General features: G+C 32.2%; 1 protein-coding gene across 2 annotated transcripts in view; it reads right to left on the reverse strand.

The window, feature by feature from the left end:
• The window catches only part of LOC127698938 (golgin subfamily A member 5-like), a 324,899-nt gene that overhangs the window by 78,673 nt on the left and 226,519 nt on the right, over window positions 1–19,707 (reverse strand). For both annotated transcript variants that reach the window (XM_052202700.1, XM_052202699.1), the window contains exon 11: window positions 5,189–5,338. In XM_052202700.1, the coding sequence (XP_052058660.1) occupies window positions 5,189–5,338 (150 nt within the window). The remainder of the gene's footprint in view (window positions 1–5,188; window positions 5,339–19,707) is intronic.

The following is a 19,707-nucleotide window of genomic DNA, read 5'->3' on the forward strand; positions in this document are numbered from 1 at the left end:
AACATTGAGACCTGTTTTAGAACACGAAAGATTTGTTGTTGATAAATTTCTATAAATAGATCTGAATATATGCGCCAAAAATATTTGTGTAGCTGTTGGTAGTGCAGATTGTCTGTTTTGTGAATATCCACACGATATGTATATATTTTCTGGGGAAAAAAATGAAGGAAAAAAAACAAAACAAAACAAAAGCGTGAGGTTTTAACATGCAATTATCTATACCAGTTTGAAAAAACTATTTTGTTGTTGTTGAATCATTAGTAATGTGTTCCATGTCATTAGACAAATCATTGTTCAAGTTTACAGCCTGTGGTTAAATGTGTATCTTTAATACGTTTGGTTTTATATGGTTATATATGTATCATTTATAAATATGGTTTTATATGGTTATATATGTATCATTACACATATGGTTTTCTGTGGTTATATATGTATCATTATATACATATGGTTTTATATGGTTATATTTGTATCATTATTTATATATGGTATTATATGGTTATATATGTATCATTATATACATATGGTTTTATATGGTTATATATGTATCACATCTCCATACATATGGTTTTATATGGTTATATATGTATCATTATACATATGGTTTTATATGGTTATATATGTATCATTATATACATATTGTTTTATATGGTTATATATGTATCACATCTCTATATACATATGGTTTATATTTTATATATGTATCATTATACCTATGGTTTTATATCATTATATATGCATCATTATATACATATGGTTTTATATGGTTATATATGTGTCACATCTCTATACATATATGGTTTATATTTTATATATGTATCATTATACATATGGTTTTATATGGTTATATATGTATCATTATACATATTGTTTGTTGTGGTTATATATGTATCACATCTCTATACATATGGTTTATAATTCATATATGTATCATTTTACATATGGTTTTTTATGGTTATATATGTATCACATCTCTATACATATGGTTTTATATTTTAGATATGTATCACATCACTATACATATGGTTTTATATGGTTATTCATATGTATCATTATACACATGGTTTTCTGTATTTATATTTTTATCATTATACATATGGTTTTATATGGTTGCTGTCTGTCATCTCTCTTTTTCATTTATTTATTTTTTTGTCATAAATCAGACTGTTGGAATGTTGTCGTTTGTTAATTTTTTTTACCGCTTCAATTGTTTCACGTTTTGACATGTGTCCTTGTAGTGCTGACTATTTGGTGTGGGTTTTTGCTCTCATTGTTGATGGTCGTAAGGTGGTCTAAAGTTGCTCAATTCTATTCATTTGGAAACTGTTGGGTAGTTGTCGTCTGAATTTACAATCATACCACATCTCCTTTTTTATTATAAATTACACTGATTTTATATAGTGATATATATGTTTCCATAATTATACATCCAGTTTTATTGTTTATTGTTTAAATTAATGGTATTAGATATTTTCAAGTATGGTTATTTTGTATTTGTCATATGATACTGTTTATTGTGCCACTATTTCGTTTCCTTTATAGATGCTATATATAAGAGCTGGGGTAAGAGGAATGACTGCTATTACAGATGTGACAGAGAGTCTCTCTTTTGAAATATTTTAAGAGTTGCAGCTTATACGATTGAATGAAAAGGACGAAAACAGACCCTGAATAATAATGGTCTGCGAAGATCAACAGCTCATACGATACTTTTGTAAGATGTGTCAATACACTATTCTCATTTATAACACAGCCAACAGCTGGCGAAATGGCAGCGGCGATGATTGCTCAATTGAATTGAATAGTGCTGGTTTTTATTTTCATATAACCGACAGCGTGTTGGAATCATAGGCAGATGACAGATTGTACATCACGTGTGACTTCAACATTAGTTTAACACAGACAACAGCCTGCAACACTGGATTTTCAAAAAACAGAGACAGAAATGTTGCCTTCAACATTAGCAAACGCAAAACACTGTTCTTCTGAACTGTCTGTGACATCAGACCTATATGTTTCAGCATATTTTACAGCTTACAGCAACATCAATGCAAGAAGAATGAACTTGAGGTATTGACAATTCTGTATTAGGCCAGACAGTAAGGTATTTCTTAACAAAGACTTTGCCCTTGGGCTTGAATGTGAATTAAAAACAAGAAAAGACATTTGTGCTGATAACTTTATAGACTTGGTTACCCTTTCTCCAAATTTCAGAGAAGATAAAGATGATTGAGAACTATTCAAATCAAAGGCAGTTTAACTGTCTAACGATAACTGACGTAGATAATGTCCATCCATCAGTGTACTGCAACTTGTGATATTTATGTCTTTATATTATTTAAATATCTGGAATATATCTTCACATTTTAAATATGCATACATTATTAGCCCATTGGCAAAACAATTTGGTTTCAATATTGCAAAATCATATGATGAAACATTTCTTGAGGTACTCAGAGTGATGAATTTTGATTGGGCAGTTGTAAAGAATGATCCTTTGCAGACTGTTTTTATAATAATTTCAAGTATACCAACAACGTCAACTGATCAATTATAAGTCACATGTAAAAGTAAGAAGTGTCATACAATTCACAAAAAAAAAAAATCGAACAGCGGATCTCTTTGCTTAATTCACAACCAATCTTTTATTTAAGAGAAAATATCGATGTTAATTTTGGACACCACTTGAATAAACGCCAGTCTCATATCAAATTGTTGAAACTATCATTGAGCTGGTCCAAGGAACATGGTTTGAACTGTGGAAGTAGAAAGCAGAATTGATATTTTTTCAGTTAGCCCCCTTTTTCAATTCTCGTGTGGTATATCAGTGAGCTTCTTTTTTTAAGTCCTAGTTGAAGTCCCTTTTACAAGGATCATAGTTTCAAATAGGTGCTGCATAATTAAACAGCTAAAAGAGTGTTATCATAACAAAAACGCACTACTAAATTACATTAGATTTTACACTTTTATATTATGTCTTAGGCAAAGGTCAACAGGTTTTGCTTTGCCAAAAAGTAATTTTCTTAGTAGAGGTCAACAGGGCTTGCTCTACATTCTAGTAGACAAGTTATGTGTTATGACATTATTAAACTCATTTAGGATACCGGTAAATCACTCTTTTTATGTGACTATGGATAGAAATCTATCACTTTATTAATTTGTTTTGGAAAGTTACAAATTATTGTTTTGTTCTTTACATCTGTTTTGCTTATCTTTTATCTGCATGTATAAACATGTATGCATATATATTTTGTCTTCAATTAATGTTTTTGTTTTACACTCTGCATACCGTACAAAAATACATGACATCAAGGTATTTTTGTTTATCTCAATATATTTAATAGACTTTTATAGGTTGAATACAATAAGAAGTTGTAAAAGTTGTAATTTTTGTTTTTAACATTATGCTATGGAAATGTAGGGAGGGATCCAAAGAGTTTGCTTACATTGGCATGTGTACTTGTCTAACATAAAAGGTAGAGGTCAACAGGGCTTGCTCTGCTTTTTTATAATCTTATAACCTTTACATCCAGACATTGAGCAATGCTTAATATCATACACACATATTTTTCTTTCTCTTTTAAATTTTAATGTCGTCCTAAATATGAATGAAATGATTGCAATTGGACGTAAAGAAAGCAAGCATTTATTTATATAAATCAATTAATCTTTTATAAAATTTATCTCCAAGGTTTCTCGGGTGGTGACTCCCCAACTCTGTGACTTGGGGATTGTGGCGGTATTTATTCCCCACCTTTGCAAATTATTGTCATTTATTCAGTTTTGGTTTATTACATAATTGTTCATAACAGTCAGTTGTATTATGTTTTTATGGTTTCTGAATAAATGACCTTTATTGCAAATCTTGTGTTAGATATTTGGCAAATGAACTCGAATCCTTGGAGTATTTCCTTCTCACGTCATCAGTTAAAAAGAAAATTTGGCTGACAAAAATGTATTTTTATCAACTTAGAAGATAATTTTTTTACTCAGGTTAATTAATCAATGAGTGATGGATTTCTCTTAGAAGAGATTTAAAGGTCCCACTGTGAATAAACTACACAGAGAACAATAGCTATTATATTTATTCAATGGGACAATAGAACAGACAAAAGTTTAAATACCTTGACCAAGAGCAGATGACTCTGGAAAACTTTCATTTGGTTCGCAATAACAAACACCAATGATTGAGTTGAATTGCAAAGTAAAAAAATTAAACTTGGCATTAAATTATGTAGTAAAAGAAAAGTTTTTTATTGCAAAATAGTTGCTTATTTTTTTTTATATTTTCTTATCTCCAAAATTTGGAAAAACTGTAAACTGTTTTAAAAGACATATTTTTGAAAGAAGTGATTTCATTTAAAGCCATTTTTCAAAATTCATTGTAGTTGTTACATATCTATCTGAACAGTTTTGACAGCAGCATGATCAACGATGGATGACCTTTAAAAAAAATAGACATTATTGTCTTGTCCTTTTGAACAGTGCTGAATTTTCTCAAAAAATCAGTTCAAATTTTAGGCTGGGTTAATGTCAAATAAAAAATTCTCAAAATTCAGAGAGTTATTTGATAACATTTTGTTGTGATAAGAGCAAAATATACACTAGCTTATCATATGTCCCATACACTTCCGTTTTTGAAAAATATTTGCATTACCATATAGGTTACATGAGCAGAATTATTTGTTTACATTTTACTGCCAAGTATTTTTACAACCAAGATGTTACTCAAAATAAAATCTTGTGTGGTTTGCGATTGGATGATACAGGGTTGAAATTACTTTTAATGGAAAGCAAATCCATGTAGGTTTGAACAAGACCAATAATGGGTCTGCCCCTGCACTGCTGCATGCAATTTATTTAGGTAAAATGTAAACCGGAGCATAACTGATCATTCCCAGACCAAATATTAAAATCATTCACTTCAATAGCACAGAAATATTGACAAAAGTTTTCCTTGTACAATGAGTATTGTAAAATTTCAAACTATCAGCAAACAGAAAGTGGCTACACGGCAGATGAAAAATTGCTTACTCACTACAACTCAATATTATCAAGCTGCAGACTAAATATTAAATCATTCCCATTCATAGAAGCTAAGAAAACTTTGATAAAATTCTCCGTTTTTGAGTGACATCTAGCCTAAGTCAGTAATGGAGCTTTTATTCATATCTAATATGCAACTTACCTGTAATCTCTCCAGCTGTACTGTTAGTGAATTTTTTTCTGTACTTAATGATTCTAACATAGTTTGTTTTTGAATCAAACTTTCTGTCAAAGACCGAACTCTGGATTCTAACTCTCCCTCTGTTGATGAACTCATTGTCTTGGTTGTTAACTAAAAAGTATTCAAATAAATTTAAATTAAATAAAATGACATGTATATGCATATTAATGGTCAAGAAATATAAGCAAATAACTTAAAATGCACAAATAAACTATTTCATCAACCACGTTATCCTTTTACTTTTTTTAGTGTGTCCCACAGGGAGATTTTCCTTAATCTCAGTTTGACTTTTATCGAAGCAATAGAGATGAGCAATATGTGTAACATGCAACCAAAAAGTTAACATAAAAAATAATTATATAACAAGAGGCTGTCAGAGTGACAGCAAACCGGATTTTCCTGCAGAGGTCTAACCCTGAACAGTTGAGCAAGCATGGACACAACATTTAAGCTTAAAACAGCTCTGAATTTGGATTGTGATTGAATATTTAAAATAGATTATTATCTAATTAATAATGAAAATGATATTTGCAAATCTGAACCCCCAAACAGGATCATGTAAAAATTAAACATTAACACACACAACAAAAATAAAATACCACATAACAACTGTGACATCTACCTTCATAACACACATGATTTAAAAAAAATAGTTATAAAGAAATTTTTGACAACTAATGACTAAAATTAATTGAACAAAATCCATATACTTATATTATGATTACTGGTTTATGGAAACAAGTTTGAGTTATTTCCCTTTGAACAGAAACTAATAAAGCAAAAATAGTTCTCTAAAATTAGATATGATCTAACCACTAAAAAATCAAATAGTTCTCTAAAATTAGATATGATGTAACACAATGTATATCTATTTTCAAATTATAATCAAATATAATTAATAGTTCCAAGTATTTTTTCTTTCATTTGTCACAAACTAATATAGATCTGCAACTTATCAATCATCTACACAATGTAATGTAATGAAATATATCCTTTATTAAAAATAGATTATTATCTAATTAAAAGAGTTCAGTTCATCCAAAAAAAATTATATATATATAGCATTCAGAAAATTAGCTTATACAGAATAACAAACACACCTACCACAAAATTCTTCAAACAATTTACCAAAGAAAAGAAAAAAATATCCAAAATGTCATTTATCATTAATACAATGTTTTTTAAGAATCTTTTAAAAAGTGAGTTCTTTCCCTTTGAACACAAATCTAGTAATTAATAAGTATTTCATCAAAAATTTAATTCTTGGGAAAGGGCTATAACTCAGCAACGAGAAAGCTAAAATCGTGAAAATTGAACTTGACCTTCATTTAGTCACAAGAAACAACATATCTAAATTTGAAAAATTTTTGTCAAAGGGTTTTCATGTTAATGAATGGACACTGTTTGGCAGCCGCCTGCCCGCCTGCCTGCCTGCCTTACATCCTCAAATCAATAACCAATTTTTACTTCGAAAATCCGGTTAAAATGATAGTTATTTTTCAAACATATAAAAGGAGTTGGTTCACTAACTCATAATTTTGGCCCAAAAAATCTGAAATATGTTAAAATGTCCAATTATTTCAGTTAAAACATATTTTACCTATTGCTTCATTAGTGACGTAATTGTGACGTCATAATGAAGGGGCATTTTGTAAAAACCTGATTTTTTGCAGAATTCTGCAAAATTACTGACAGTCTTCTGAATAATTAACAGTGGTGTCACCCTTCGCCCACAAATATTGTTGCTTAAATATTCTTTATATACCATATTCATTACTTTTAAATAAAACTTTCAATGGGCGAGGGGTGGCTCCACATACAAAATCATGAAAAAAGATAGAAAAATTGACAAATTTCTAGAAAATCTATTCCTATTTCAGGCTAATATATTTATAAATATGAAGCAGATATATAAATAAACTCATCATAGATACCAGGATTGAAATTTAGTATTGGCGCCTGACGCGCGTTCGTCTACAAAAGACTCATCCGTGACGCTCGAATAAAAAAAAAGTTAAAAAGGCCAAATAAATACGAGGTTGAAGAGCATTGAGGACCAAAAATTCCTAAAAGTTTTGCCAAATACAGCTAAGGTAATCTATTCCTGAGGTAGAAAAGCCTTAGTATTGCAAAAATTCAAAGTTTTGTAACAGTTAATTTATAATCATGACCATATCAATGATAATTCATGTCAACACAGAAGTGCTGACTACTGGGCTGGTGATACCCTCGGGGAATAAAAACTCCACCAGCAGTGGCATAGACCCAGTGGTTGTAAATAATTTTCATATTATACTTTTAAATATCATACATTTATCAATGCATTACCATTAGATTTACTTTAATAATTGAAGTTAAAAAACACACCTTTACAGGGACCTTTATTGGGGTTCCTGGCTCTATCCTTTGGTGTTCCCAAGGTTCTATACTTAGTCCTCTATTATTTGTGTTATTTATAAACGACTTTCCCTTATGCATTAAAAATTGTGGAACAGACCTGTATGCTGATGACACCACTCTTCATAAAGCAGGGAAAAACATAGAAAATATACATGATGATGTTCAAGAAGATTTACACAAAGTGGTGCAAAATGAATAACATGTTCATCAATACAAATAAAACAAAATGCAAATAAAGCAGTAATTATCAATTCAGACTTATCAACCAAACTTACAAATAAATTCAGAAATATTACAAAATTCTTGAGGTGAAAAATTATTAGGTGTTAAAATTGACAGTACACTTAGCTGGAGAAATCAAATCGACTAAGTTTGTGTTAACCCTTTCCTCCACAGAATTTTTTTTTTTACATACTTGATTCGCATAGGATTTTTCAACAAAATGCTGAAAATACGCTTACTTTAATGAAATATTAACTGTACCTTAAATAGACCAGTTAAACATTTGAAATTTTTTCAGTTATACATCTAAGTCAGATCTTTCAAATTTACAAAAAAAAAATGTTTTTAATATTGTTGCCATGGTAACAGATTTTTTTCAGAATATAATGGAAAATAGTTAAATTTTGGGTTGAATCTTGTAACATCAATTTGGTTTTAAGAAAACAATGAGATAATTGACTGTCTATGAATAATCTGAATAGAAACTTTATTTTCTTTATAAAATTGTCCAATTTTTTCCTCAAAGCAACAGAATTATTTTCATTGCAACCAAAGAAAATTGTGATTAAAATTGAAAAAATAAGGTTTTACAGGTTAATCGAGATGACTCTTACATTGGAATATAATACTATGGAATATTATATTTTACATTATTTTTTCCCTAGCAACAGTTTCTGTTCATAGCAACTAACTAAAATCCTGTATATAAAGTAAATGAACAGTTGACTGTTAAATATTTTGGGATGATAACAAATGGAAACTTTACATCACAACATTGCTCTTGAAAAAGACTTAACATATGTTTCCTAGCATCCAAATAGTGCCCAAACAACATACTAAAAAGTAGGTGCAGTCATTCCCAGTTGCCGGACATTAGGCAAAGACCAGTAAAAATTGGTTTGGTCCAGTTAAGTGATATGCATTACTGGACCAAATGACTGGTATTTTTTTTTTATTTTGTCCAAATCATATGTGCAAATGTCCTGTAAAAAAGAGTCTGGTCTAGTTAAGAAGAATATTTTACTGGACCTAATGTCCAGTTGATTTCTCAAAGCCTTGGAAACCACTGTCTAAGTTGCTTAGGCCAACAAATTAGTAAATGCATTATAAGTTTAGTTATCAGATATCTTGTTTCTAAAAGAAAATCTATGATGTTTGTGATATCATTTAACAAAGACCTTTTTGCATACTAATAGATAAATATCACAGTTTGAAAAGGCAATATGAAAATAATAGCATGTGGTATAGTTTCCTTTTATCACATTTTTGTACACCATTTTCGACCATTATGGCTTACTTGTAGATCTTGTCTTGCTGGTCATTTTTGTTATTTAAAGTTTCTATCTATCTAATATAATTTTTAAGATATTAGGCTAAAACGCAAAAAATTTGGTAAAAATTGCCATATTTGACTTATTTGTAAATCTTGTCTTGCTGATCATTTTTTGACTATTTAAAGTTTCTGTCTATCTATTATAATTTTCAAGATAATAGGCAAACATTTTTTAAAATGGTAAAATTCATCTTTTAAGGGCAATAACTCCTATAAGATGTCTTGTGACAGTTTTGACGTGAAAAACAATTGGTAGAGCTCAACATTCTGAACATTTTTGCCTTGTCAGATTTTCTCTATTTTTAGAGGTTTTCAAAATAATAACGCAAAACTTGCATTTTACCCTTATGTTCTATTTTTAGCCGTGTAGGCCATCTTGGTTGGCTGGCCTGGTCATCGGACACATTTTAAAAACTAGATACTGATACCCCAATAATAATTGTGGCTAAGTTTGGTTAAATTTGGCCTAGTAGTTTCAGGGGAGAAGATTATTGTAAAAGTTAACAACGACGACGGACGCCAAGTGATGAGAAAAGTTCACTTGGCCTTTTAGGCCAGGTGAGCTAAAAATGAAGGGATAACAAGAATATTTTAACTTCAATAAAGGGCAGCGAGATCTATTTAGATACAGATCCTTTAACCCCTTCAGTTCTCTTATTTAAAGAACTTGGGTTGATGGCCAGTTGAAAATAGAATCAAATGCCACAAATATTAACTTCTATATAAATTTGTGTGTATGGAAGCACCAATGTACCAAGTTCAAAAGTTTAAACTGATATCAGATAATAATTGGTACTCTTTGTCTTTGATGGGTGTTACTCAAGGTAATATAATAGTTCCTAAGCCAAAAACTGAGCTGTTTAAGAAATATTTGTTTATTCTGGATCAGTTCTATGGAATGGACTGTCATACAAAATGCATAAAGTCCAAAATATTTTACTTTTAAACAAGTACTTGACACAGTTCTGATAAGTTTCTCTTTTCTTAACTGTATTATTTTGATTGTATATTATATTTTTTTATTTTCATTTTACTACATGTATCTCTTTAACTGCTTTATCGTTTATAATCATACATTGAACTATATGATTGTAAATTAACTAAGTGTAAATATCCGTTTTTGATTGTATTGTAATTTGAATGCGAGGGCCTCAGAAAAGATTAGTTTGTTGTTACTAACTGTGTTTACCCTCTTTAAATAAAGAATTTATTATTGTTATATTATTAATATTATTATTATTATAACCAGGTACCAGGGACCTAATCAGGAAAAACAATGCTGACCAATTAAACCATAAAATGAGGTCAAGGTTAGACAAAGCATGGAAGACAGACATGTACACTTACACTTATACAATACACTGAACGTACTGCCTTATCAGTGGTCATTAAATCATAAATTTGTTGAGGGTTCTGAGGGACCCTGAGTCTCGCCTACCATTGCTATATGTAATGTTGACTGTAAAAAGTAAGTCCATCTATCAGTAAAATACATAATTTTTTTTAATCAAGTCTTATTTTTAAAACAATCAATAAAGGTTTACAAATCTATCCTTGACCATAAAAAAGTTTCTGTCCAATTAACATAAAAATTCCATGAAGGTTTGACAAGGTTAATGATGACTGAAAAACTTTAAACATAATTTGTATGTAAATGTTAACTGTAAAAAGAACTAATTTTCACTGAACTAGTACACATTTTTGTTTAGGGGCCATGCAGTTGAAGCCCTCCTCCAGGTGCAAGATTTTCTCGCTGTGTTGAAGACCCATTGGTGGCCTTGGGCTGTTTTCTGCTCTTTGTTCAGGTTGTTGTCTCTTTGACCCATTCCCCATTTCCACTCTCAATTTTAATATTAAAATAAGAAGATGTGGTATGATTGCAAACTCCACCAGAGACCAACGAGGTAGAAGTTAACAACTATAATTCAATGTAGGGCCTTCAACAAAGAGCAAAACCAATATTGCATAGTAAGCTATAAAAGGCCACAAGAGTGCACACGCTGAAATGTCTCGCCTACTATACTGACCATTGATTTTATGTCAATAGTCCTACATATAAAGTTTTACTACAAGTATCACATTAACATTTATGATCCAAGAAAATGAGGTCAAGGTCAGATTAACCAAGCCAGAAATACATGTACACCTTTAATACAATCCCTCCATACACAGAATAAAGATGACCTATTAATTATAGTATAAAAGAAACAAACCAAACCATGGAAATTCTATACTGACCAATGAACCATGAAAATAAAGTCAAGGTCATTTGAACCCTGCCAGACAGACATGTTCACCTTAAAATCATTCCATGCATCAAATATAGTTGACCAGTGGCGTAGCTAGGCGGAAGCTCGGAAGCCAAGGCTTCAACATCGTTTTGTCAACAACAACAAAAATAATAAAAAAAAATAAAATAAAAAAGAGCTAGAGGGATGAGACAGAGGGAGGAGTGAGAGAGAGAGAAGGGGAAGAGAAATGGGCGCTGTGCGGTTAAATAAAAAAAGTTGTAGAAGTCAATGAGTCGATATAGGGAGACGGATTTATATAAGCTCTTCTTGTTTCCGAATCCCTGTATTTCTATTGTATAATTGTATTTTGTGCACTTTTGAAAATAAAATATTGTTTAAACTAACGAGTCGATATCACTTCTCAGACTCCCGGAGTTGGTTCCCATCACCTGCGCTTTATTTCACCTCTTTTTATAGAAGACAAATATTGTGTTTGCGGGGTGTTCTGCTAGTTACAATGCAACACAGAATTGACAATGCCTGTGACCAATGCCACATCTGAACGCAGTTTCAGTGTCATGCGACCGGTTAAAACATATCTGCGTTCTACAATGACAATCGGAGACGCCCATTGATAAAGTATTTGACTGTTATGCAAACAAAAAGGACAGGAGGCTTGCTTTTTTTGTTTAAAGTCAGTGGTGAGAGAGATTGACTCTGACTCTCTTAATAATTAGTATCCACACATAAGGTTTCGACCGGCTGTATCTACAAAGTGCAATGTTCCTCGAACAATTACCCTACTGATAGATAGAGGAAGATGTGGTATGAGTGCCAATGAGTTTGTATTTTTTGAATAAAACCAGACAATTTTTTTAGTTTATTCACTGACAAACATGGCAGGAAACTTAGAATCATGTATAATAAATTTTGTATCATAAATATTGCTCAGCTTTAATACAACCAAAGTCAAAGATGAGCCATCACCTTTGTTTATTTTTATTTAGTTGACATCGTAAGTTGTATTCCGCTGCCCATCAATATAAAAAATAAGATGTGGTAATGATTGCCAATGAGACAACTCTTCACAAGAGACCAAATGACACAGAAATTAACAACTAGAGATCACCGTACGGCCTTCGACAATGAATAAAACCCATACCACATAGTCAGCTAAAAAGGGCCCTGAAATGCCAATGTAAAACAATTCAAACGAGAAAACTAACGGCCTGATTTATGTACAAAATAATGAAAGAAAAACAAATATGATACACAGCAACAAACGACAACCATTACACTGAATTACATGCTCCTGACTTGGGACAGGCACATACCGAATGTGGCAGGGTTAAACTAATTTGAAGGCGCCAACCCTGCCCTAACCTGGGTACCCACTATATTAAACTGAATATATTGTGTACATTCCATCTCCAAACAATTCATAATGGTGTGGTTTTTATTATACTGGTCTTAGTAAACATAACTTTTTACCCCTCTGGAATCTCATGGTTTTTAGTTTGTTTGAGGAACAATATATATTTTTTCACAAAATTATCTGACTTGTATCAAACAAAAATGCTTTTGACTACACCTTAACATTCAATATTTTCAGTTAATATTTGTGGGTCTAAAACCCTAAAATCCAGGAGCTTCAGGGGGCTTTGCACCCTGGCCCCCTACTAGGGGTTTGCCCTGGACCCACAGAAGGCCTTGAGCGGCCCCCAGACCCCCTGTCGATTTGGGCTTCACCTTCAACATTTGTCTAGCTACCCCACTGTTGACCTATTGCTTAAGGTATCTAAGAAAAAAAGTTAACCAGGAAAACTGAACATTGACCAATCAACCATGAAAATGAGGTGAAGGTCAGATGATACCTGCCAGACAGACATATACACCTTACAATCATTCCATACACCTACTGAATACATAATTAGAACAAGTGTGCACATGCTAAAATGTCTCGCCTGCTTTACTGACCATTAATTTTATGTTGATAGTCCTAAATATAAAGCTTTACTACAAGTATCACATAAACTTAACATTATCCAAGAAAATGAGGTCAAGGTCAGATAAACTAAACCGGAAATATATGTACACCTTACAATCATTCCATACACCAAATTTAGTAGACCTATTGCTTATAGTTTCTAAGAAACAATCTTAATCTGGAAAACATAACATTGACCAATGAAAATGAGGTCAAGATCAGATTAACCATGCCAGACAGACATGTACATCTTACAATCAATCTATGCATTAAATATAGTTGACCTATTGTTTATAGTATCTAAGAAACAAACTCAACCATGAAAACTTAACATTGGCAAATGAACCATGAAAATGGGGTCAAGGTCAGATGATACCTGCCAGACAGACATATACACCTTACAATCATTCCATACACTAAATATAGTTGACCTATTGCTTATAGTATCTAAGAAACAAACTTAACCATGAAAACTTAACATTGACCAATGAACCATGAAAATGAGGTCAAGGTCAGATGATACCTGCCAGACAGACATATACACCATACAATCATTCCATACACCAAACATAGTTGACCTATTGCTTATAGTTTAAGAAAAACAGACCAAAACACAAAAACTTAACACTGAGCAATGAACCGTGAAAATGAGGTCAAGGAAAAAAAAAATCTGCCAGACTGACATGTACATCGTAAAATATTTCCATACACCAAATATAGTTGACCTATTGCATATAGTATTAGAAAACAAGACCAAAACACAAAAACTTAACTTAAACCACTGAACCATGAAAATGAGGTCAAGGACAGATGACACCTGCCAGTTGGACATGTACACCTTACAATCATTCCATACACCAAATATAGTAGACCTATTGCTTATAGTATCTAATATATGGACTTGACCACGAAAACTTAACCTTGTTCACTGATCCATGAAATGAGGTCGAGGTCAGATGAAAACTGTCTGACAGGCATGAAGACCTCGCAAGGTACGCATATACTAAATATAGTTATCCTATTACTCATAATAAAAGAGAAATAAACATTACAAAAAATCTGAACTTTTTTTTCAAGTAGTCACTGAACCATGAAAATGAGGTCAAGGACCATGGACATATGACAGACGGAAACTTCATAACATAAGGCATCTATATACAAGGTATGAAGCATCCAGGTCCTCCAGCTTCTAAAATCTAAAGCTTTTAAGAAGTTAGTTAACGCCGCCGCCGCCTGATCACTATCCCTATGCCGAGCTTTCTGCGACAAAAGTTGCAGGCTCGAGAAAAACAGACTAAAACACAAAAACTTAACATTTAGCTATGAACCGTGAAAATGAGGTCAAGGTCAAATAAAACATGCCAGACTGACATGTACATCGTAAAATATTTCCATACACCAAATATAGTTCACCTACTGCATACAGTATTAGAAAAACAGACCAAAACACAAAAATTAAAATTGAGCAATGAACCATGAAAATGAGGTCAAGGTCAGATAACACCTGCCAGTTGGACATGTACACCTTACAATCATTCCATACACCAAATATAGTAGACCTATTGCTTATAGTATCTAATATATGGACTTGACCACGAAAACTTAACCTTGTTCACTGATCCATGAAATGAGGTCGAGGTCAGATGAAAACTGTCTGACAGGCATGAAGACCTCGCAAGGTATGCACATACCAAATATAGTTATCCTATTACTTATAATAAGAGAGAAATTAACATTACAAAAAATCTTAACTTTTTTTTCAAGTAGTCACTGAACTATGAAAATGAGGTCAAGGACAATGGACATATGACAGACAGAAACTTCATATCATAAGGCATCTATACACAAAGTATGAAGCATCCAGGTCTTCTACCTTCTGAAATATAAAGCTTTTAAGAAGTTAGTTAACTATCCCTATGTCGAGCTTTCTGCGACAAAAGTGGCAGGCTCGACAATAAAATGATATATATGATTAAAATACCGGAAAATGGAAATAAACTGCTTCGCTAAGCGCAGCTGGAAACGCCCGCAGAGGTCCAACCCTGAACAGTTGGGGCAAAAATGGACACAATATTCAAGCTTGATACAGGTCTGAATTTGGATTGTAATTAAATATTTGACATATTTCTGAATATATGTAGTCAAAGAACTTGAAATTGGTTATATGAATTGAATTTATATTCAATTAAAGATTTCTTGCTGTTGTGCAATACACTGTGCTGTTGCGCAATACTAAGTAAATCTGTTGTCAGACTATAAACAAATAAAGTTCAATTTCTTCTCAATGTCATATTTGAAATTTATGAAAATCAATAGGGAGATTACATCAATAGCTATAAATAATTCACCAAAGTTTCATGAGAACTGATGAAAGCATTTTTGAGTTATTGTCGATAAACTGGAAAATCCCCCCTTTTTTAATGAATAAACCCTATAACTCAAAAATGTAAAATCTAAAATTTATAAAATTCTAAAGGGAGCTTACATCAACAGATATAAACAATTCACCGAAGTTTCATGAGAACTGCTAAAAGCATTTTTTAGTTATTGTCAGAAAACTGGAAAATCCCTCTTTTTTTATGAATAAAAAGCCTGTAACTCAGAAACGTAAAATCTAAAATTCATAAAAATCGAAAGGGACCTCATGTCAATAGATATAAACAATTCACCAAAATTTCTTGCAAGTTGGTGAAAGCATTCTTGAGTTATTGTTGGAAAACTGGAAAATCCTCCCTTTTTCAATGAATAAAACCCCAAAGCTCGGAAACGATAAATCTGAAATTTATAAAAAACGAAAGGGAGCTCACGTCAATAGATATAAACAATTCAATAAAGTTTCATGCATATTGTTTAAAGCGTTTTTGAGTTAATGTCCGACATGTTGACGACGGACGGACAGACGGACGGATGGACAGACGGTCAACGTTATACCATAATACGTCCCGTAAACGGGCTAGAAAAAGAAAAATTTCACAATTTTGCTCTGTATACTATCTTTTGGTCATAAGAAAGCTTCTGTCCAAATTTCATAAAATTAAAGGTTTGACAAAGTAATTGATGTCTAAACAAGAATGTGTCCATAGTACATGGATGCCACACTCACACTATCAATTTTTATGTTCAGTGGACCGTGAAATTGGGGTCAAAACTCTAATTTGGCATTAGAATTAGAAAGATCATATAATAGGGAACATGTGTACTAAGTTTCAAGTTGATTGGACTTCAACTTCATCAAAAACTACCTTGACCAAAAACTTTAACCTGAAGCGGGGCAGACGGATGAACGGATGGACAAAAGAACGAACAGACACATAGACCGAAAAACATAATGCCCCTCTACTATCAATGGTGGGGCATAAAAAACTTTAACCACATACTGAGCCTAAATGTTGACTGATTATAGGATCACTGTGCCTTGCTTCTGCAACATAAATGTAGAGGCCAAGGGCAACAGACATTTGCCAGGTTAAAAATTCAGACCCTATGGCATCTTTATACCAGATATAGATTACTTTTCTGAAGCTTTATTAAATAAATAGGGAATGTGTCCATGGGACACAGATGATGCCCCCGCTTGCATTTAATGTTATAAAAGGACGTAACTCAAAAACTGTACAAGTGACGCTACCCAAATTTGTACTTGATCTGAGCTTTGTGGTAAAAAGCATAGTGTATACGTTTCATAACATTTGGTTGCGGCAAACTAAAGTTAGAGAACTGAAACGAAAAATTCAGCAATTTTTCCATTTGTAAAGAAGCATAACTCTAGAATGGTTAAAGTGACGCCACCAAAATTCAAACTTGATCTGTGTTTTATGGTAATAAGCATTGTGTATAAGTTTCCCTATGGCGGGGGCATAAAAAGCTTACACTTTCATCACCTTATTTACTATCCTAAATTGCATTTTCTGCAACATTTTATTGCAGGCGAGACAAAAATCATGTGACTGATGGAATAAATCCAAGTGGCCCATTACAATAGTGGTATAACAGTCTTATATGAACTGTACACGTATACCTAACAACAAAATTATTTTCATTTACCTGTGTTTAAAGTAATTGCAAATGGCTGACATTTTTGTTCGAGCATATTGTTTTTCTTAAATTGTTGATCATTTCATAGCGGTATAACATGTTACTTTTATTATTTTTCCCTTAGTTTATTTATTTTCTATTTACATTGTATCATAGGTCAAATTTATTTGTTCAGTGTATGTTCACTGGTGTTAATATGTCCTTTGATTGAGTTAAGCTATTTCAGTTGATATTTTATAGTGTGTCTTTCTATGTTGTGATGTTACACTATTGTTTCAGAAAAAGGGTGAAGGTTTGGTACCATTAAAACGTTTAAACCCGCTGAATTTGTTTGCACCTAAGTCAGGAATTTGATGTTCAGTAGTTGTCGTTTGTTGATGTGGTTCATAAGTGTTTCTCGTTTCTCTTTTTTTATATAGATTAGATCGTTGGTTTTCCCGTTTGAATGGTTTTACACTAGTAATTTTTGGGGCCCTTTATAGCTTGCTGTTCAGTGTGAGCCAAGGCTCTGTGTTGAAGACCGTACTTTGACCTATAATGGTTTACTTTTATAAATTTTGACTTGGATGGAGAGTTGTCTCATTGGCACTCATACCACATCTTCTTATATCTAATTATCGATGAGACACTAAATGGGTATGTAAAGAGCTCAATGGATTATCCATAAAGCAAAGGACAAGGTTCACTTTAGGCCAAACGTGGCCTTGAATTTCAACTTTATCATAAAATTTCAAAATGGCCATAATTCGATTTTTAAATGGATTTATTTCAAAAGCCTTACTTCTTTGTTAAAATAATCTCTTCATACAAGTACATTCTTGGCTTCAAAATCAGCACATTTTGGATATATTGTCAAAATACAATGATTTTCAGCATTTTTCAGACCTAAAAGCATGAGGAAAACCCTTGGTTGCAACCTAGGATCCAAAATGTTCTGTAACCAAAAGTTGCCAAAGATGATAATGCATCCCTAGACCCAAAACCTTTCAGGATCATGGGTGGCGGCAAAAGTGAATTATGCTAAAAACTGTTAAGAATTATTGAAAATTTGACCAAAACTGATGTAAATATAATAATAAATGTAATGTCAGTGTTACAAATCTAATCTTGAATCAATCCTAATCCTATCTTATTTTTGGGAAATATTTTTACAAATTCAAATGTGACGTCACATTGTGTGTTTTTTTAGAATTTCAAATGTGACGTCACTTTGTGCGTTGATGCTTTGGCTAACTCGGCTGTGTATTTTTATATGTTGGATTAAGTTGTTTTATGTAATGTAACTGTTTTTATTCTGTAGTTAGTCCCCACTTCGGTTTTATCATGTATATCTATAATATAGTCATTTTATAAAATTTACTGTTTGCTAAATTATAAATTATTCTAAATAATAAGGATGTTCTTGTCCCTGGCAGAAAACCCTGGCCGTGTTAGGCACAACTTTTTGGAAGTTTTGGTCCTCGGTGCTCTTCGGCTTTGTACTTGTTTTGGCTTTCAAGCTTTTTTCATCTGAGCGTCACTGGATGGTCTTGTGTGGACGAGACGCACATCTGGCGTATTGAATTTTAAGCCTAGTACCTTTTGTTAGCTATTATTCGTGTGTTTCTTTGTCCTATATGTTCTCCCATTTATTTGTATTGTGGTCCTGTCATGTGATGTTGTCATTTTGGTGTTGTGTTTGACGTTGCCATTAAAGTGGGAGGTTTGGCATGCCACAAAACCAGGTTCAACCCACCATTTTTTTCTTAAAATGTCCTGTACCAAGTCAGGAAAATGGCCATTGTTATATTATAGTTCGTTTCTGTGTGTGTTACATTTTTAATGTTGTGTTTTTGTTGTGTCGTTGTTCTCCTCTTAAATTTGATGCGTTTCCCTCAGTTTTAGTTTGTAACCCGGATTTGTTTTTATCTCTATCGATTTATGAGTTTCGAACAGCGGTATACTACTGTTGCCTTTATTTACATCACAAATAATGCATACTTAAGGAGTCAATACTTCGTCCTTTTTATTATGATATGCCAAAATTAAGTTGTTTTGTACTAATAGTAATATCACAACTATTTCTATGGGAAATTTGTAGTATTTTGGCCGGATTATTTCCATACATCTGATTGAAAACATTAATCATCTTTATGAGGATGCTAAGGGTGGTACAGCATGAATAAGTCTTTGTTCTGTGAATAACAATAACACTATTAATTGAATACATCTGAAGCTCTTTTCAAGATTAAACTTCATCAGGAATGCTCAACCCAAAAATTTGAAAGCCAAA

Source organism: Mytilus californianus, unplaced genomic scaffold (genome assembly GCF_021869535.1).
Source record: "Mytilus californianus isolate M0D057914Y unplaced genomic scaffold, xbMytCali1.0.p SCAF_4, whole genome shotgun sequence".
NCBI lineage: Eukaryota > Metazoa > Mollusca > Bivalvia > Mytilida > Mytilidae > Mytilus > Mytilus californianus.